Genomic DNA, 22,958 nt, shown 5'->3' on the forward strand with positions numbered 1-22,958 from the left:
AGTCATGCACTGTTGTGAGTATAGAGGCTTATAGCTTATATAGCTGAAATTCCTTATAACTATTAATGATATTTCCCTATATTATATATATCTTTCTATTAAAAAAAAAATTAACTTAATCAGCATGGCCAAAAAAAAGCTAATAAACTTAGGCAAAAGCACAAAAAGAGAGAGAGGTACACTACAATTATGGTTACCTAATTTATATAATATTCGGGCAACTTTGTTGGCTTTATGCCTGCAGATTATTTCAATCAAAACCCTTCATCTTGAAACTTGGCTTGAGACAGGGACATGTACATGTAAAATGCATGAAAATGACCAGTTTTTTTAGTGCTAATTTTGTCAGATACCTACCTTAACGGTGCCAGTATCACAGATGTATTCAACCGATTAATACACTGGACTGTGACAATTATGGTCACAACCTTCTTTTCTCTGCAAAACAATGTAGCAAGATAGAGGCTTTGGACACAGATCAGTCCCTTCTGTACAGGAACCTGACTGTCGATCAGCAGGATTGAGCCATGCAGATCCAGGTGTACGTGTATATCTATATATATAGATATACATAATCAACAGTCTGGACAAAGGGTAGCGGGCCGGGCTAACATTAGGATTTTGATAACCTCTGACCTCTACCTGCGTCATAGCCATAAAACAAGCCCACAGACAAACCAGTCAGTGGTAATCATGTGGAAAATTTATGTAAACGCAAGTGAATACAGATGAGCCATTGAATATCACTTCGATCCAGTTATAGTTCACAACCAATGACCTATAAACCGGTTTCATCACACATACAATAAAGCAAGCCATAACCGATATTTTAACATGACCTAAGTCATACAAACAAGCTCCTTATAAAAAAGCTATCTTGCAGTATCTGTCAAGACATGCCTTTATACATGGACATATTAAACTAGCTGCCAAGATATATCCCATTAGGTGAAATGCAGTATATGCTAGATCCACACCAAAACAAAAAAGTTTAGTAATTAAGGTAAACTTTTAAATGGGTGCCAGCGGTTACAACTGAGAAGCTGATGTACTAATTGTACACTTGACATACCAGTATTTAAATAATACGTGACCTATGAAGATATATGGGGTAATGTGAATATGTCATACAACTACCTGTAGTATACATGTATATCTTATGGCATTCTCTGTCCACCCTGTCCTACTTTAAATACAGCTTTTGAATCTTGACCTTCATCACCATATAACTTCTCAAATGTATACTATGGTGAAATATGTAAATTTGTTTTAATGGAGACACATGAAAATTTGAAAGAAAGGATATATATATATATATATATATATATATATATATATATATATATATATATATATATATATATATATATTATGACATGACTAAATCCATGCACCAGAAATGCACATGAAAATTTACATGCATCAATAGATAACATCTGAAAACAAAATGCATTCTTTATCATTGCTACATTGTGGTTTCAAAGTACATGACAATTCTAAATCACTCCAACCCCTGCTCCCTACCCACACTCCTACAAGTTTTCTCTGCTATATTAATGAACTAATATAAAGTAATTTCCACAATAAAATTCAGAATATATTACCAATAGTATGTCACAGAAGTGGTTAAGTAGGACAACTATAATTGGCAGCTGAGGCTTCTACATAGAGGCTTCTAAATGCTAGCTACACAACAATTACATGTATGAGTGTTAAAAGGTACACGTCATGAAGAAAGGCGACAGACATTTCCTTAGAACAATCGTACCCTTTTGTCTTTTTAAAATCTAATCCTTTAAAAATGCTCCTGAGTAAAATAACGCATCAGTTAAAATGCATGTGCATGATGTGCTAGTATTAAAAACAGTTGCATATGCACGAACAAGTAACGTATTAAACAAGAGGAATTATCCATGCACCTGCCGCGAAGTACATGATTGTTATATATACAACAGAAGACAATGTTACAGTTATATTTGCACAAAGAATTTTTAATTTACATGCAATACCATACCATGCTTACCCTAACAAGTGGTTAAATTAAAACCTGTATACACATCTTACAGATTAGATGCTGATAATAAATAAGTTTCTCCATTTCAAATAGAAACCAATCTGAAATTTAAAAAAATATACTAAGAAAATCATCCAAAGACAAGAGTTAATACCATGTTCAAAAAGATTTACAATGAATAACACTATTTAACACCTATAAATCAAAGGCAACTCAAAGTATGTTAACCTTTTATAGCATTTAATTTTTGTTATAAAAATGCAAGGGGTTGACACTTTGTAGTGATGCATATACATGTAAAAGGTACTGATCATGCATACACTCTATATTAATAGGCAACTCGTGGACGAGCTACACAGAATGTCCAGATGACAGCAGAACGCATCATTTTCTTCTGTGACGTTGCAGTGCGTGTGTACTTCATCAATGTTTTATGAACACACACACACCAATAAACTTTACATAATAAAGGAAGAACAAATGAGTTCATAGCTTTGGACCGTCTTGATACAGGTGTAAAGGGGTTTTACGAGTTCCCCATTGAACAAATTAAAGCAGCACATTTTTACCATACAACAATCATAGAAAAAGTACATGTATATCAAACCCATCTGCATGCTGATCCAAACCCATATAATACATCAATTTATTTATTTATTTATTTATTTATTTGATTGGTGTTTTACGCTGTACTCAAGAATATTTCACTTATAGGACGGCAGCCAGCATTATGGTGGGAGGAAAGCGGGCAGAGCCCGGGGGAAACCCACGACCATCCGCACGTTGCTGACTGACCTTCCCACATACAGCCGGAGAGGAAGCCAGCATGAGCTGGACTTGAACTCACAGTCACTAACCAACTGAGCCACGGAGGCTCCTAATACATCAACAAAAACATACATAATATGCTAACTTTGTATTATAATAAAAGAGTCAATATGAAGCTCTGTCGTCTATAATGCCATAATAAAATTAATAATTTTTGGTCCTGAAGGTTTAAATTTCCAAATACCTTTACCTAAAGACAACATTCAAGAGATGGTCAAACTATTAATTACTGGGACCCCAAAATTATCAGCTCTAAAATTGTATTTCAATTTTTGACCTAAGTCCCAACTGGTTTTATGGAATCTGTCAATGCCAATGAATTTCTAACTTATAATACTGTGCCAGTTTTGAGTACCTTTACATACATGCATATTGTATGGAGGTAAAACACATATAATTTGATGATATTTTCTTCTTATTTTTGTTCCTCAAGAATATTTCTCTCTGGCAATGCCAATCTGATCTAGGATTGGAGGAAAGCATCCCTGGGGCTGATTCCAAAAGCTGTTTGTGACTTCAGTCAAAATTTAAAATCTCTCAACAATGCTCAGTTTAGTGATGAGATAGACAGAACATCAATTTCTAAAATCAGACTTGGGGTTTGATTCCAAAAATCCAGTTCTGACTTGTTCAAAATTTAATATGCACTCTTAAAGCTTAATTTCTGCTTTTAGAAATTAAACTTATGTCCAAAAATTTTAATATGGATGAAACATTTAAGTTTGGATAGAACATATAACCATGAACACTCCATTTTAATAGTAAATTTCATATTATATGAAGGTTTTAAATTTTGACCCATGTTAAACATCGCTTCATTGTGGAATAGGTTCCTGAAACACACACTTAACAAAAGTGGCAACTGAACCAGCAAAAACTGGATTTGAACACACAACCAATACCTTACATGAAGGGCTATTAGTCTGAAATAAGGCAGTACTTATATGGAGCAAAGCTTGCATGAGCCAGTGTAAAGGTACCCAAAACAGTTACAAAACTAAACAGAAGCACATAAGCACGAAGCATTCTCAAGTTGCTAAAATAGTTAGCCTTTGTCAGGGTACATACAAAGGGTTGATTCAAATTTCTTTAATTAAAACTGTTCAGAAGCGATGGTACTCAGACAGATGACAGGGGATGGATCCTCACTTAATTCTATTTACTACAAAGAGAGAGTCTGGAAATGACATTTCACTCCATGAGCTAGAATCTGATCTCACGAATTGCCAATGCAATTAAATGTTCCGACAGGGAAAGAAACTAGGGAAAGCGCTGTTACAACGCCAGATGACAAACACTGACGAAATGAGCTGATTAGTCCAGTCTTTGCTATCTTAGCTGACGTCAGACGACTGCCGCACTCGCAACGGCTTGTCATTTGACCAAGCGCTTTACAGTTTGGGATAAATCTGGTTATTATGTGACCCAACAAAATGCTGAAGGTCAGACGGACTGAGGAATACAGAAAGAAAAGCTATTGCAATCTATTCCCCTCTGCCATCAATCCAGCTTAATCAAATCCAAGCGGAAAGTCCATGGCAGCCTGGGTATCAGGCCAAGTCTTCTGCTGGGGAAGAACCAGACGGGGGTCAAGGGGGAACTTGGGAGGTCAGACAGAAAGCACACACCTACAGATATATACCCACGCTGATCAGCCCAGGAATGTCCAGATATAAAAAAAACCCAGCAAAGTCAAGAAATATATACTGTACATGTACTCTCTGCACCCCAATACACTGAAGCCTTATCATCTCTTCATCACCAAGGTGGTGCAGCTAGATGGTGCGATGATGTTATCGCCAATATCATTCAATATGACGTCATTCGATCAGAATACATGTACATCCAATATTATCAGACGTCACTCTGCACACTTCTAGTTGGCTCTTTGGTAGTTAGGAGGAGTGGGTGGGTTTTGGAGAATTAACATTTTCCAGAGAATGTACGTAATACAACTGTAGCTTCATGTACTCAGCCTATTAATAATGGAAGTCGTGTGTTTCGACCCCACCAGGCATTAAGTCTTCTCCCACCATAATGCTAGCTGCAGTTGAATACATGAGTTGCGTACGACGTAAAACACTAATCAAATAAATAAATATTAATAAAGGAAGGTATTGTGCAATATACAGTGCACTGTACTTTATTCTGCGGTAAAAATTCAAGGGTAATGTCACACATTTTTAAATGTTCATATCCATGGAACAAACTCTAGATTGTGTAGACATATCGCAATATAGTCAAATCTTCAATAAATGTCCTGGAGTACAGCCTAAAACACCAATCAAATAAATAAATAAATTTTTATGTAAACGTGTTTTCCCAATATCGATTTCCAGTGAAATTTAAATTCTTCCCAGTTTTCATGTTGACTAACACTTACAAATGGTCATGCGATATTAGACAAGATTGTACAAGATGACAAGATGTCATCAATTGTTATTTCTGTCCCACTAGTGTGTACAGGAATTTACCACCTTATATATTGGTATTTAACAACGTACTCAAATATTTTTCACCCGCAAGAGATGTACATGATGATCTGATAAAAGTGGTGGAGAAAACCAGACTGCCCACAGAAACCAGACAGCCTAGAGAAAACCAGACTGCCCAGAGAAAACCAGACAGCCCAGAGAAAACCAGATAGCCCACAGAAAACCAGATAGCCCACAGAAAACAGGATAGCCCAGAGAAAACCAGACAGCCCAGAGAAAACCAGACTGCCCACAGAAAACCAGACTGCCCACAGAAAACCAGACTGACCAGAGGAAACCAGACAGCCCACAGAAAACAGGATAGCCCAGAAAAAACAGGATAGCCCAGAGAAAACCAGACTGCCCAGAGAAAACCAGACTGACCAGAGGAAACCAGACTGACCAGAGGAAACCAGACAGCCCACAGAAAACCAGACTGTCCACAGAAAACCAGACAGCCCAGAGAAAACCAGACAGCCCAGAGAAACCAGACTGCCCAGAGAAAACCAGACTGACCAGAGGAAACCAGACATCCCACAGAAAACCAGACAGCCCAGAGAAAACCAGACTGCCCAGAGAAAACAGGATAGCCCAGAAAAAACAGGATAGCCCAGAGAAAACCAGACTGACCAGAGGAAACCAGACAGCCCACAGAAAACCAGACTGACCAGAGGAAACCAGACAGCCCACAGAAAACCAGACTGACCAGAGGAAACCAGACAGCCCACAGAAAACCAGACTGACCAGAGGAAACCAGACAGCCCACAGAAAACCAGACTGACCAGAGGAAACCAGACAGCCCACAGAAAACAGGATAGCCCAGAAAAAACAGGATAGCCCAGAGAAAACCAGACTGCCCAGAGAAAACCAGACTGACCAGAGAAAACCAGACTGCCCACAGAAAACCAGACTGACCACAGGAAACCAGACAGCCCACAGAAAACAGGATAGCCCAGAAAAAACAGGATAGCCCAGAAAAAACAGGATAGCCCAGAGAAAACCAGACTGCCCAGATAAAACCAGACTGACCAGAGAAAACCAGACTGACCAGACAAAACTCCTGACTTAAAGCAGAACTAGTGTCAGTAATATTTGAGTTTGCAAAGTCACTGTTCAGAGGCCTGTCACAAGCAAGAACACTAACATTTAGCTACAAATACATCGTTCACGGCACCCAACACTACACTGTTGAAAAGAACAAGGGTACATGAAGTTTCATGATATATAGCGATGGTGACACCTGGTATAGTGTGTGGTCAAAGTAACCTGATCTTTTAAAAATGCTTCATGATGCTTGCTGGTTCACTCATTTGTCAATGTCTTCTTGCCACAGCCCATTGATTGACCCTTGCAAAAATTAGGTCACAGGTCCAAATTCAACTTAAGGTTTCAAATCAGGCGTCCGTTTCACAAAAAGTCTAAAGACTAAGCTATGATGGCTAACTCAGTTAGCCGACTAGCAATTTTGTCTACCCAGTTTCACAAAGAAAATATTTGGCTATCAGCTATAGGGTTTTGTCTCAGATTTGGAAAGTTACCCTGAAATCCTCAGCAATGTTCGAAGGTGGCTAGATGGAAACAAATACGGAATTAAAAGTGTCCCAGTTTTGAAAGTTTATTTATTGACAGAAGAAAAATAGGGATAAATTAGCTTCTAGCAGCAAATGAAGGTTTTTTGAAAAATCGTAAACCACTAAAACTTATCCTCTGCTGTTGCTTTGTTTCGATTGTCTGTTGAGAGAGTTATCATGCTTCATTTGCAAATTTCGTCGAAAATTTAAATGAAGGAAAAAATTATCTTCTTTTTGTTTTATTTATGCATGGTAATATGATTTATTTACATTTTTAAGCCAATTTAACATTCATTATCATAGGCTCTACCAATCAGAATGTTGCAGAGTAACCACATAGCCAGCCATGGTATTAAGCGGATGGCTGATTTATATTAAAGTACTTTGGGTTATTGTACATGTACAGTCAATTTTTTTGACAGACTGCTTACACTAGTCAGCTAAATGACCCTAAGCTCACTAACAGGCCTTATACGACTACAGAAGTTTTGTGAAACAGGCCCTAGGAAGTTTGTCAAGTACTTTGTGAAGGATGCTTATTTTCTTGTTCCCAGTTCGGTTTCCTCCACCCACAAATCTGACTGCAATCATACATGTAGAAGTCTCAAATTCTCGAGTACAAGTCATTAAAACCCAATGAAATAAATAAATGGAAAGGCTTCCCTTCTGACATAAACAATCACTTCTAAATCAAGCAAACATGAAAGAATCTAGACCCAAATAAGATTGAAGTGCAATCATTCAAACCACTTCATCTATCACTGATTTGCTAATGTCACACGGATGTGGCACGTGTCGTTATTTCATTTACTTCCAGTCATTTATCAGATGGCATTTTGATCATTTTATATAAGTGGATATTGATTCTGAAGACGGTCATGGCTGACAAGACCATCAGTAACAAGCACACAGAAGTTGTCTAGCTAACGCTCATGAAAAAAAAGTCCATAAATTGATCACCATACATGTACATGAATACAACAATGTTCATTACCTGAACAAGAATGGAAGGCCATTTGCCATGTTCAGGAGGCAGAAATCATAGCCTATGGACAAAACCAATTCAAACAGATTCACACAATGAACCAATTATTCGTTTATTAATAGAGTGTTGCTTAATGCTATTCTCAAGAATTTTCAACCTAGTATAAAAATATGTCTTCTGTGCCATCCAATTCCATCCTATAAAAACTATGCAATATGAACAAGATGATCATTTCACATCATCACAGGATAAGATGGTGCTGTGAACAAGCTGCATGTTATGTATCTATTTTATCTTTCGCATCATCACAGGATAAGATGGTGCTGTGAACAAGCTGCATGTTATGTATCTATTTTATCTTTCGCATCATCACAGGATAAGATGGTGCTGTGAACAAGCTGCATGTTATGTATCTATTTTATCTTTCGCATCATCACAGGATACGATGGTGCTGTGAACAAGCTGCATGTTATGTATCTATTTTATCTTTCGCATCATCACAGGATAAGATGGTGCTGTGAACAAGCTGCATGTTATGTATCTATTTTATCTTTCGCATCATCACAGGATAATTTATTTATTTATTTATTTGATTGGTGTTTTACGCCATACTCAAGAATATTTCACCTATATGACGGCAGCCGGCATTATGGTGGGAGGAAACCAGGCTCATCACAAGATAACATGGTACTGTTAACAAGCTGTATGTCATGTATCTATTTGATCTTTCTCATCATCACAGCACGAAATGGTACTGTGAAAACCTGTATGCCATGTATGTAGTTGATCTTTTTCATCATCACAGGATGAGATGGTAATGTGAACAAGCTGCATGACGTGTATCCATTTGATATTTCAAATCATCACAGGATGACGTTACCTGTAAACAAGTTGTATGATGCATATCTACATTTCTCACACCACAACCCCGATATTTCCACTCTCCAGCAATACTCTATTGTTGTCATAATCAAGTAGGGAAATTATAGTTTCTGGCTTTAATTAGCTAATTAAAAGAAGGCTTTCAAAGTGGCAGAGTAATATTCTGACCCAGATTATGCTCTTTATTTCACAAAACAATGTTAACTGGTCAACATCATAAAGAGTGAATAAATGAAAATCACTTTTACAAAACAGGACCATTTTTATGCAAAATAGCAGGCCTTGACCTTTCCACTCAGTCACGACCTTGACGATTCCTTTTATTGTACATGGTTTCACGCGCTGTATTACTTATTTGGCCTCTCGTCTATATATATGAACACAGCACACAAAATGTTTATAAGTTACAATGTGAACAACATATGCATCTATATCTATAATGTATATCCATCAGTCATGTTCTCTTCAATGTAAAATACATGATACACGTTAGATAGAATGAACAACCTACACATACTGGTCATCTACACTCAGCTTTCATGAGTATGACCCTCGAGTCAAAATTTCAAACGTTGTCATAATGCTTGGTGTTTGATCATGGAAGATGGAATTTTGACAGATTTGTCTTAAGAGAACACTGAAGAGTGCACTAAAACTGCATGTTCACCTGGGTTGCCAGGAACCTTTACAGTATACCTAGTCAATGACCTAAACATGTGCTGCTTATGTTCAAGACAAATCAGTCCAGGGGTATATAAATTATGAGGCAGGCACCATACTCAATGATACAGCCTTCAGGTATGGTATCCATCATTATTCTATCGGAGCTTGACTGATGATGAGCCATATGGAATGTATTCATTATAGAGAGATGTTGCATGACAGAGACGGAGGAGACGAACTAGCTGTGTGTTATCCGCATACATGCCTGTTTTATAGCGAGGTAGGGGAGTGGACGATTTCAATGCGCAGAGATGGGTATATACAAGGGTACAGGCACGATCAAACTAGCACTGCAGTATCGCAATGCTGAGGGGTAAAAACAGACAATATCAGCACTACGATCCAGTGTAGAATTTATGCAAACGTAAATATCATCTTCACAGCCCAGGTGAAATAACCTTGACTATCAAAATACATATGAATCACATAATGTAGCTATTTCCTACTAGCATTTTAGCCAAAATCCCAAAAGTGGATGCACATTAATTTCCAGAAAAGTATGTTTGTCATATAATTCTGTAGAATTTTGCTGTAGGTAACATTACTTGCATGTATCTGTAGCTGATTAGATCAATGGTAATATTACCCAGCTTCCCCAAAGTTATATATGGAGACACCCATGGGGCATATACATATACGTGCATTTCCTGGGTCAAAAGTGAAATAATATATAAGATATTGAGTATACACATGTTGAGACTTTGGATGAGAATTTCAGAGAAATTGGAAGTACAGGAGAAGTCAATTCAGGATACATTTATTGTGCATGTACAGATGATTCAAGTGCCATAGAAATATTATCAACCTGAATGCAACAGAAGGTCTCCATTAAGTCACCATTTCAGATAATATGACTTGCAAAGTGTCACAATTTTCCTCAAATAACCCTAATGCAGAGAATCAACATGCACTTCTATCTGAGAGCAGGAAGGTCCAATTTAAGCCGTAAAATGGGATTTGTGTATTTTCTAGTAGGAAAGAAATATGTATGGTAATGTATTTCTTGCGAATTCTTGAAAAGAACAAGCCTTAATGTTAGGGTTATTTGGAGCACAGGCTAGTAAAATGTTAACGTTACACCACTGAACAGACATGATTCACTTCGAATTTGGGAAAGAACATTGTAAGATGTATGTAACTAGCCTGGGTCTAATTTGACACCGCAATCTGGTTCTTTAAATTTCTGTATACTTCTAGGGCTTCTAAAATCAGACCACCTTCACTTGGACAATAACCCTCTAATTACTTTCTTCACTGGTAATCTGAACACACCAAATGTTTACATCCTATCAGTTTGTAACGTTTACATCATTTAAGTGCCATCAAATTTCGTTGAGTGTGTGTGTGAGTGAGTGAGTGCTTGGGATTTAACGTCGTACCTAACAACTTTTCAGTCATATGACGATGAAGGAATCCTTACAGTGCATGTAATGTACCCCCTTGTTGCAGAACGGATTTCCACTGCTCTTTTACCTAGAGCTGCTTCACTGAGACACCTTACCGAAGGCAAGTAAGTCGTCCCGCCCGAGCCATTACACTGATACAGGTCAACCAGTCATTACACTATCCCCGATGAACGCCAAGTGAGGAAGTTACCGCTCCTGAAGCGGACAAATTTCGTTGAAGTGTCCTATTATATCAAGAAAATGAAAAGCTTTGAAAAGGTTTCTTAATTGCCATATGCTGTTCAGCTGCTTCATATGATGGCATTGTATGTTGGGCAAACTTATTAATGTCATACAATCTACACCATTACAATACATTTCTGATCACAAAAATGAAAAAAAAATTAACTGTGAGCATCAAGTATGTAGACGTTCATCTTTAATTACACGCAACTTAGAAAATAACAGACGCTTGAGGTTTAAAAAAAAAATGTTCAACCGGAAATGCACTGAACTCAGATGCCCTTCAAAACACTGGTTGCCATCACCTAAACTCATCAAACTCATCAGCTTAAAAACACATCATTTTTATGGCGCCTCCTTAATGCACTAGTTTGCTACCGGTAGTTATTTTTTTGTCTCCCCCCCCCCCCTCAAATAATGACTTAGTAAGACTTTACATTAAGAGTATGATGAACTTTAACATTACAACAAGTTCAAAGAGGAGTGTGTCCAGTTTTTGCCTCGAGGGTTCAGAGAGACACTAACTGTGATACTTGAGGTAACATTGAGGAAGTGCTGTTTAATGAAGGCAGCTGGCTGCAGCTGTTAGGGGTAAGTGCACTGGAAGCAGCAGACCTTGATGTGCCCCAACCCTCAGCCAATATGGTTTAGCTGATCGCACAGAGCCCATAATCAATAACAAAAAAAATTGGCACAAGTGAGCAAACAACAGCATAAGAATAAGCCAAACGGCTGAATCAAACATGGAATTTCTCATGCTTTCATCGAGTGGCTGGTTTTGAAATAATAGCAGCTAATGGAAGCCGCTTGGGGACTTGATGTTTCATGGGGCTCCAATCTTCACACTGAGGACTAAAATAACCAAGTGTTTAAAAACTGTCCACAGGCGCCCTAAACAGCACATTAGGCTCAGGGCACATTTCAAGTTGCAGTTAAAAATCTTATCCTCAGGGGAGGAATAGAATAGTGTTTCCCATGAATATTTAAACCCACATTATGAACAGTCACGATACATATAAAGCTGGCTGTTTCGTAATTACAGAATAGATACCCCTTTCACTTTTCTTCAAATGAAATCATATGGTCTCTAGAAATTCTCCAGAATTCTCTAGAAATTCTGCTTGCTCAGATATTTAGGAAAATGTATGTTACCATTTCCATTTTTTTAGAACAAAAAAATCAGCTGACTGCTAAAGCAATGGAAATGCTTGTCAACATGATTTACACAACAGGTAAATAAAGTTATTATCTCAGTGGGATAGAAGACAAGAAACCAGTATAAAGAAGCTGTCATATAATTAAGTGTAATTGTTCAGGGGTGTAAAATGGCACCTACCTTAATATCCAAAGTGAAAGCTGAGGAAGGAAGCTACGTTGATGGCTCAGTGAGCGAAGCGATGTCCCTCAGTCCTGGACTCCATGGAAGGGGAAAACAGAGAGAGGAGAGAGGGAGGTAGAGCTGGGGAAGGCTGGGGAACAGAACCAGAGTGGCTGGAGAGTAGCAGCAGTGTCTGTAAGACCATCAGTGATCCCCACAACACTGAGAATCAATGGCCCATGCTAAAAGCTTTCAGTCACAAGATCTGTCTGTGTGGAGCAGGCTATGTATGGCAGAGGGGAGCCAGGCAGCCTGTGGTCTCTCAACTCAGCCTAAAGATACATGCACATACCCCCTCCATCTGATCAATAAAAACTACTTTCTGACTGAGAAGCAATGACATCAAATTAAAAGATTTTAAACGTCTACCCTCATCAAAGCCCATATTTATCAGTCCAGCAAATTATAGGCTTAATACATTTTTGAAGAAGCTAAGAAGCTATGTCTCTTTCATGTGCCTGAGGAGTTCTGACAGTGGAAGGAAAAGCCATACAAATACATGTATATTGGAAGACACACAATCATTCTCTAAATTCTTAAGCCTACTATTATTGGGCAATAACATAAAAAGAACCTGAACTTGACTGATGAAAATGGCTTTGAATGAACCAGAAAGTTTCAGGAAATAAGAGGCTTAAAATTCATGTACATGTACCCAAGGCCACTACTCCATAATACCAGGAACAGTATGCTACTTTCTTTTCTGATGTCTGTCCTATTGCATAATCCCGTGTTTCAAAAGGCTTGACAATTGATGAACTTCGTGTAAGCTGACATGAAAACAACAAAATTTTCGAAACTACAGGCAGTAGCCAACTTTCACAATATTTGCTAACCCAACAGAGGTACCTTAGTATATTTACAATCATGCATACATGTAACTTTCATACTAAACACATTCAAGCTGTCAAAGCATGGTTTCTTTATATAACTCACTTGGTACACAATCAGAATTCAGACCTGTTGTTTTGACCTTTTACACTGCATAAAAGCTTTCCACATTCCAACACAATGTAATTAGTATGGACCAAAGGTTGTTGATTCCCTCAATATCCATGTATATGAACATGTGCAATACATTCAAAACATTTGGTCATGTGTCATGAAATATAGTCTTTTAGACTTACTTGATGCAAGACATTTTAATCCCTGTCTTTTTTTTTAAAACCAACCCCTGATAATTTAAATAAAGATTTAGTTTTGGGAGAACAATAAATACCTCCTACACCTTCAGCAATTATTTAAATATACATGCAATTGTACTATTCAAAAAACTGTACTAAATGGCAGATGTTGCAATTTTAAGCCCATTATTCTGGCCTAAATGATAAAAATACCACTGTCCCTGCATGATTACTCTGCACAAATTTATTTTACAGTTTTATTCAACTTTGGACAATTAATTAACTAATTTATTTATTTGATTACTGTTTTACGCCATAATGAAGAATATTTCACTTATACGATGGCGGCCAGAATTATGGTGGGAGAAAACTGGGATTGGGCAATTAACAGGCCTAAATATTCCACATTCATTTATATATTCAGCTGCCATGGCCAACAGATCAGAAAATATCAAACTTGTTTTCATTAAAAAATATACCACAAATATGATGCCATGTCCTTAAATCTGAACGTGTATGAGAAGAATTTTAAACATAAAACAAAAAAATAACATAACATCATTTCATGGATGCATGTATTTGTAAGAAATGTAAGCTATATTAAAGATACTATTCTGACAGGTGATTATGTACATTTCAGGTGGCACAAGCATGATTTACTATGCCAATCAAATAGAGTGCTGGGGTTGTGCTGTCCCTAATGTTAGATTTCAGCTTGCTGTAGCCACTTATCACACGAGAAAGGTGGTGCTCTGTGTCACCATCTGATGTCATTACAATGTGCTCAGTAATTAACTAGGGTCTCCTACACCCAAATTAGACACTGCTGACGTCAAAGCCACAGGAAATGGCACGAATACAGCAACAACTCAAGGTAAGAATACTTTGGGGGTAATGAGATATACCGATAATTTATAATGAACTGAATTATACTAATTACTTTCTTCACAGAATCGTGGCAATGAAAGTAAGTTATTAATGAAGTTAAATCTAAAGCAATTCAGCTTTTTCGAAATCTGACATTACAACAAGAAAATGTTGTCCATTTGCTGCTTGATGTCACCATTACATGACACGTACTGGAGGGTCAAACTGGGAAATTTGTTCATACGATGGCCGCTATCATATACAATACTGGCAATTGTGTTAAAACATTTACATTTACCATCTGAATTATGGAGCTGATTCGACAACTATCATCATTGACATCATCACTGCAGACGCATTATTTTTGGAAAAACCTGCCGTTTAAAGCAATTTTTACGCCCCAAGAAGAAAGCAGAGAAGCTTTTTTGTATTTTTATATATTAGAACAACCAAGCATAATCCCAATTTCTTTCCTTACATAACCCATGCGATCTGTCAGCACAAAGGGGACATCACTGTCTTGTCAAAACTTTGTAAGTCAAAAAAACGCATCTTAGTATATAGCATGTTTATGAAAATCCACGCCTTTATTTCTGCCTTACGTCTTCTTTAGAGTATCTTACTCTAGAACACCTGAACAGAAGATTAAAGATGTTGTGTATTTTTTATTTAGTGCAAACGCGTGGTTTTAAAGTTTAATAATATTGACATGTGCATGTACATGTATGATCCTTATATACCATGTAGCATATTTCTGATGACAGCAAGTCATGTGAAGCTCATAACTACATACTAAGCTAAATAATTAATAGACAAACTTACTATAATAAGCTTCGTATTGGAAACGGTTAATTAGGAATAAAATGATAATGGCTTAATTCCTCTTCACCAATATAGCAGCTATATACTGAGATGAAACAAGGTTTAGGAGCATGCTTCACTTGATAATAAACAGTTAGTATATGGTACATACAGTGTGTGCGTGCTATTTAATGACAAATCCTTTAGAATTAGTGAATTTGTGCTTATTGATACTTCTGATTGGAGATCTTCATCAGCGCAAAGTTGTCAGAAATACTGAATTATATACCACATAAGCCTTTAGTAAAGAACTTCCATTTTATTTCAGCACTTTCTATCAGTCAAAAAAAAGAAAAATAGGAAAAAAGAGATGTTACATGTGCATATCATCTTGGTGAAATTCTTACATTATAATGCAAGCCAAACTATGTATTACCATTACTTACTCACAATTCTTTGTGTTTATAATTATATACCAAAAGGATGGGTGTAAGGAAAATTCTAACTCCATCATCATGTCAAAGGTAACTTCTCAGCTCTTTGTCACCATAAAAAGCAAAGAAAAAAATGTTGTATGTGCATAAAATTCTTATATCCGAGAAAGAATATACAACAATTGCTTACTCATAATTTTCCCTCTGTTTATAATCACATGCCAAAAGGATGAGTGGTTACAATGATGGATGACACATTCATAGTGTAAAAGGAAGATGTTTTTTTAGGCCACTAAGGCCCACTAGTGGTAGGTACATATACTCAAGATCATGTGAAGTATGAATGCATGTCACTACTGTGCCACATCCTTTCTACCCCGCTAGTAAAAGTGGCCTCAACCAGTAGAGAGAACCATTCAGCTTTTCCCAGCAATGTTTCTCTGCTTTGGACCCGAATCATTTAGTAAATACATGTGATACCCATGCGCTACAAAAGTGCCAAACATTTACTATATTACCTGTAGATATGCCAGCAGGGTATAACACTGACACAGTAACACCAAGCAAGGCTTAATATCAGATTATAGAGGGCTATAATCTTGTCTAGGGTACCCCTATCCCAGTCAGTGCCATTTGGCAATCCAGCCAGATGAAGGTACTACAAACCACTGCCAAAAATATCTCCTCTTTCCTAGAATTGGCCCTAAAAAAATAGCCTGTATGGGCCCACATGCCCATGCTGCCTACTTGAAGGGGGAATCAGCTGGTATGATGAGCAGATAGTTATCTGTGGGGCTGTGGGGATAGGGGGAGGGGATAGACTTCTGACAGTCAGCAGACACTATGGTAACCCAAAACCTCTGGTAGTATCAGCACAAACTTATATCCTGGATTTGTAATCTCACCAAACCTAACCTTTCAACTTAATTAATTTGCTGGAATTTATTCTTGGTTTTTGTTTCCATGACACCAAGTGCCATTTAATCCATCCATTATACATAGGTATGCAGTGAGCATTTGTGAAGTAGAAGTATACATGTATGTATATTACAATGTCAAATTTGAAATCATGTACATAAATGACATGGATATGAAGATAGTTCATGAGAAGATAATTACCAGCTACATGTAGCTTACTACTTGAGCAGAGAATAGAACAGGCAGCTGCATGCCTCGATCAGTCCTGAGGACAAATGCTCCTATTTTACTGAATTCTCGTTCTCTGTCAGCTAGCTGGCTATTTTTCCAGACAAGCCCTCTTCTCAAAAAGAGGAAAGAGTTGGACATGATTTAGTAATGTAAGATGCATTTATTGCATGATTTTTCACTGGGCACTTTCCAACATGTAAAATGTACTATAACAGTGCCCTTAAACTAGCTTTCTGACTGTAGTTATTTCAGTCCTGGCTTCTCACACACTTCTGACAACCCAAATTCATTTCACACTGGCACAGCTTTTATGACAGTTCATCACAGTCGTTTATGTAATTAAAACATGTATAATTCTATAATATAGCCATAAAATTAAAATCAGGCTCAATTACCCGTGTTACTTTCATTTTGCTCTTTCTCTGCTCTATCAAACAAGATAGCCATCACTTCCCACCCAGTTCCACAGTTGCTCAACAGACTGCAATAAATGCTACAAAACGTACAGCATCACATTTTTTGGCACACACCTGCTTTTTATTTTCTGAATGGCTGCTAATTACCTCACACTTGGAAACAGTCTGGTTTCCATGGCAATATTATCAGATCTGCAGACAGTATAACATGGGTTTGAAGAGAAGTTTTAATGAAGTGACAAGTTGAGATTTGAATGGAATGCTGAGGATGGAAATTGATTTCACCAGATAGATGCCTTGATCACGTTTCTAGTGCATTAGCCACATGCAAAGCAAAGCCTACAAATGTATTAATACAACGCAGTGTCACCACTGGTCGTTATTTTTGTGTAGGTCGAACTGCTGCAAAATAATGTAGCACTGCACATACATGTACATGTATGTGTGATATTGCGGGTCTTCTATCTGCTTGTCTATAGTTACAAGCCAACCAACAGCAATCAATATATATTCATGTTTATACTCAATATTACAATCTTTTCATTAGAGCTCCCACCTCTCACTTCCACTGCTACCCACCCACTACCCAACCATCAAGTTAGGTAAGCTATGTGGTGTCCATACAGGACATTTGAACCATCAGTCTGACACCTGCAAGCTGAAGCAGTTATATGTACATCACAGCTGTCATCACCTTTAGTCATCCCCCACCTACACATTTAACCCACCTACACAGTTCATCTGATGTACAAGTGTATGGTCCACCACCTACCATCCATATACCATCATGCAGCTATCACTATACCATCACATAGCTGTATCTGCAGCCTCAGGTATCTATGTAAATAACCTCAAGTTGCTATCATCTACCATCAGGTAGCTATCTATATACCATCAGATAAACTATAAATATCACCCTTAACATTTATTTTAACACGCCAGAGACTATAAATAATATGCACAAAGGGCACACCTCTGATGGACCATCCCCTCGAGATACCACCTTTAACAATAATTACCTTAACACTGATGATATGATATGGGTGTGATATGCTCTGCCTGTATTCTGTACAGGCAAGCTAATAAAGTGGAATGTTAAGGGGCATAACCCACTTTTGATAATTCCTATTCATCATTTCGTAAACAAAGATGAATTATTAAAGATTTTTTTGATAATGGATGGACTAAGATGATATTCTTTGGTCAGTTTACAAAATAGCCGAGGGGTAAAATCAGACTGTCAGAACTGATATTGCCACTCCAAATTCTTCATAAGCCACACAACATTGCTTTCTGTGCTGTTTTTCAAGGACACCAACTTCATAAAGTCAGGATGCAAGTTGTTACATTAACAGGTTTTCAATCAGATCATATCATAAATCTGGGAAACATATTAAACAATTGGGTAATGTACCAGACAATAAATTATTTTTTTGAAGAAACAACTCTATATAACAGTTTGGGCTCAATATCAAATATGAGCTGGGGTACAGTATCACAGAGAACCATTTTTGGCATGATGTGTCACATCTTACACCTTTTTCAAATGTAGTCCCAAAGACAATTCCACATCATATCAGCCATATAACCACATCATGTATCATATTTTCAGTGTTTGGACTGAACTGATGCTATTACCCTGTACAGTTGGGTATGAGAGAGTAATGACCAATTCACAATAACACAATAACAAACAAACTGCAGGTATCATTCTTTAAAATGGCATCTTTGCCAGAGAATGTGAAATCTTTTGAGTAAACATTCAACACCAGGACTAGATAGCTAGGAAAGAAATAGTTTTAATGAAATTCTCACTCACCATATTTCTGAAGGAATGATGACTTTCTGGGGCATGTATTGGTTGAGTTGTGCTGATTAAGTGGCCTCGTTGAGCCCTGAAGACTATAGAGTTTAGGGCATGAGAAGGTGCCCCCTCGGTGTGTTTCTGTCCTCACAAAATCAGGCAACAGCTCAGCTAGATGGGGGTTCCTGTAACTCCTGAAAGTCAGCAAACAACTACGATAGGGGGTGAAAATTTCTGGACTTACATGTACCTGACCTTATTCTCTTTGGCTGAAACAAGATTCTTCTATTCATTAACAGCATGAAATGCCTGAATATAATTAAGCCAAAAATCCAATTTTCCGTGTCATGAAGATGAGGTATGACAAGATTTTACGACATGTTTGAGGGCAGATTTACAAGGCCATAAGACATTGCATTTCTTCAACTTTCAAGCCCATAATTCCACTTCTACACAATGGCACACACCATATAACCTCAGTTCGTTATGTGAAATTCTTCTTTTTTTTTTTTTTAACCTTTGGCTGCAGTCATATAAGTGAAATATTCTTGAGTACATCATACAACTCCAATCAAAAAAAATAAGTAAATTAAAGCATTTGCCTTTAATTTCCAGTCCAGAAACACCCTATTCTGCTTCACATTAGCATTTTTCAGCCTCTGCAAGGCATAGTTCCTTAGGTTCAGTGATTTCCGGGTAAAGATCTTAATCCATCTTACACAATAAACCAGGGCTAGTTCTCTTCAGGCAACTCTGTAGCATTGTTAAAGCCATTAGCCTAGCTGCCAGTGGTTTCCCTGAGGCGCAGATATGCAACGATTGTGGAACATTGGATGTTCATAGATTCTCACGCTCACTCTGTGAGGCTTTGGTGCCAATAAGCGAGCTGATAACGCTTGGCTCGCCGTTTGCCAAGTCTAATGTTCACTGAAGACCACTTGTTTTCCACCACACATAGGTATCATGTCCATTGTATAAGTAAAGAAAATTCTTGAGTACGGAGCTAAATAACAATCAAATACATAAATAATAAACTCAAAAGATCTTCAATTTGGTTTGTCACTATATCTGTGACGACCACAGGAATAACTACAACTGGTGTAGACGAATGAAATAAGTCTGCTAGAGAATTATCAGCTACCTAACTTGAATGCCACTGAAAACCTTGATTTGCCATTACTATATGTACAACAGCAAACATATATACAAACATTGTACTTATTAATGACAAAGAAATCCTTGATGGCCTACAGCAGCCATACTGGATTACTGGATTACCTGATGACAGAACTCAATACAAACTGCCCATTCACTGACCGTAAGCTATTTTACTGGTTAAATCTTCAAGATATCTTATTCACAAGGGCATTTGTGAAAGACGGATGGACGGACAAACTCATGGGGACCATAAATGTATCCTTTCACCAATTTTGTGACAGGGAACAAAAATTAATTTGCGTTCAACAGCAATGGACAGCTACATACCTGACTGAGAATTATTTTAAATGCTGCAATGCACAACAATTACATGCCAAAAATTTCTTTTCTTTGTAATAGTTGTAAGTGATTATACCTGACTGAAAATCCAGTGTAGTCATTGGTGTGGTCATCGTAACTTCTGCCTCGTCTGGACTGAGGGGCTAAAGCACTTAGCGAGTCCCCATTTCTCTGAATAAGAAACATGACACTGATGGTTATTTACACTAGTAAGTATTGATGGAATATACACATATCTGGCATGTGCTGATTCTGGGGGGCTCTTGGTACAAGCTACTTAAAGCAATGAATGGTGAACGCAATGAAATATAAGACACTAAAACCATACTTTGTATTAAATATGATAAACAAAATGGGACAGCAAGGAAAATAATCCCAAACTTACTTTATCAAAATAGTAAACGCTGATCACACATGTTCCAGGTTTATTTAATATCTTTTATGTATTAAGAAATGTATTTGTCATAACACATGTAACTGTAGGAGTATTTTTCTGCACAGAAGTGTCAAACTATACAGGGTTTCCCCCAACAAAACCCCTGGTTCTTTTAGAGTATTTCAATAATACCACCCATGTGAAGGAACATATTGGGAATTGTAGCTGGACTTCCATGTGCAGATTATACACTCTGCTTCCTTGTTAGATATGTCTTTAAAAAATAGCAAAAATATATACTGTGCCCAAACTAAAAGAAAAAAGGTAAATGGGCTGTCTTCCTAAATTACTGTATCTCACCTAAAGTTTGGTGTGTAAAAATGCTCATTCGAAAGAACATAAAGGCCTTATAAATTGAAGTGATCCTTTTGATGTCAACACTTAAGTTTCTTTTATAAGAGATTAAACCATCTTCACAAAAAAACTCTCAATTGGCCCTACAGGGGGGATGAATCAATTAGAATCAAGACCTAACTTAAGGGTGGGGGTGGGGGTGGTGGAAGGCGATGAATAAATTAGAATCAAGCCCTAATGGGGGGAATGAAATCAATTAGAATCAGGCATAATGTGTCACTTGAAAAATGTTGAACTTTATAGGACAAATACAGCAATGTAATTCAAAGTCATTATGTTTATTGTTGACATACATGTATTTCTCTGTGTATCACAAATATTTTTGTAATCTTCATTTCATTACTGTGCATCACGTGGTATTGGCTTTGGTGCTTTAATATTGTCTAGTTTGAAGTCTTGTCATGAAATATTCATGGAAATTTTTTGTTCAAGTAAGAGTCTGAGTAATTTCCAAAGGTCAAGGATTTGTTACTATTACGTATTTGTAATTTAGCTGCTTTTCTGTTTTCGTGAAGAGAGTGAGTCGTGGCCAAGTGGTTGAGGTGTTTGTCTTTCATTCCATAGAACAGGTAAAGTATACTTTCAATCTTGGTCTTCCACACGGAATTTGTTACTTAATTGCCCAGTCTCCTTGTTTGTTTATGCCTTGGTGACAATAAGCGGCCAATTTGCACACACTAACGATTGTTAAAAACCACTTGTTTTTTGCCAATGTGGTATGCCTACATGCATCTGTACATCACACATAGGAAACTCCCTCAGTAACTTGCCGAAGTTCTGTGGATTACCCCACTATTACATGGGTCACTACCATGTAAGGGAAAAAATTCATGATTACAGTGTTAAACACCAATTAAAATAAATAAATAAGTAAATATTTTCAAGCACCTTGCAGAAAACTCTGTACCACTCCTCCATCCCAAGCATTTCATCCAGATCCGTACCGGGTATGCTAGTGGGACAATGGACTCCTCCAACCCTGAGTGACCCTGCCCCACCCACAAGGTACTCAAAATGGGTCATCCCTGAGTTGATAGCTGCAGTGTACTGTCTAGTGTTCATCCTGTGTATAATTTCATTAATAGTAATCGCAGGTTAGCTAATATTATAAACATAACTTTAAACACGTATCTTTTTAATAATAGCTGGTTAATTTGTGTCAAACCTCATTTATTTATTTATTTATTTGATTGATGTTTTATGCCATACTCAAGAATATTTCACTTATACCACGACGGCCAGCATTATGGTGTGAGGAAACCATGCACAGTTTGGGGGGAAACCCACGACCATCCGCAGGTTGCTGACAGACCTTCCCACATACGGCCAGAGGGGAAGCCAGCATGAGCTGGACTTGAACTCACAGCGACCGCATTGGTGAGAGGCTCCTGGGTCATTACGCTGCGCTAACCAACTGAGCCACAGAGGCCCCTGTTGAACCTCATACTTTCCAAAATCATTCAACATTTGCACTCCCAGCTACAAAAAAAAACTATACACATAAGCATTAAAATGAAGCTAATGCCTTTATCGAACAGGTTGATCGATGTATTTAATTTGTAACAACATATACAAAATATTTTTAAATTTATT

General features: G+C 37.5%; 1 protein-coding gene across 1 annotated transcript in view; it reads right to left on the bottom strand.

Moving 5' to 3' along the window:
- The window catches only part of LOC135467131 (uncharacterized), a 55,763-nt gene that overhangs the window by 27,046 nt on the left and 5,759 nt on the right, over positions 1 to 22,958 (bottom strand). Inside the window, exons 5-7 of the mRNA XM_064744891.1 lie at positions 22,254 to 22,428; positions 20,652 to 20,746; positions 19,094 to 19,272 (exon numbers count right to left, since the gene is read on the bottom strand). Of these exons, the coding sequence (XP_064600961.1) occupies positions 19,094 to 19,272; positions 20,652 to 20,746; positions 22,254 to 22,428 (449 nt within the window). The remainder of the gene's footprint in view (positions 1 to 19,093; positions 19,273 to 20,651; positions 20,747 to 22,253; positions 22,429 to 22,958) is intronic.

Source organism: Liolophura sinensis, chromosome 6 (assembly GCF_032854445.1).
Source record: "Liolophura sinensis isolate JHLJ2023 chromosome 6, CUHK_Ljap_v2, whole genome shotgun sequence".
Taxonomy (NCBI): Eukaryota; Metazoa; Mollusca; class Polyplacophora; order Chitonida; family Chitonidae; genus Liolophura; species Liolophura sinensis.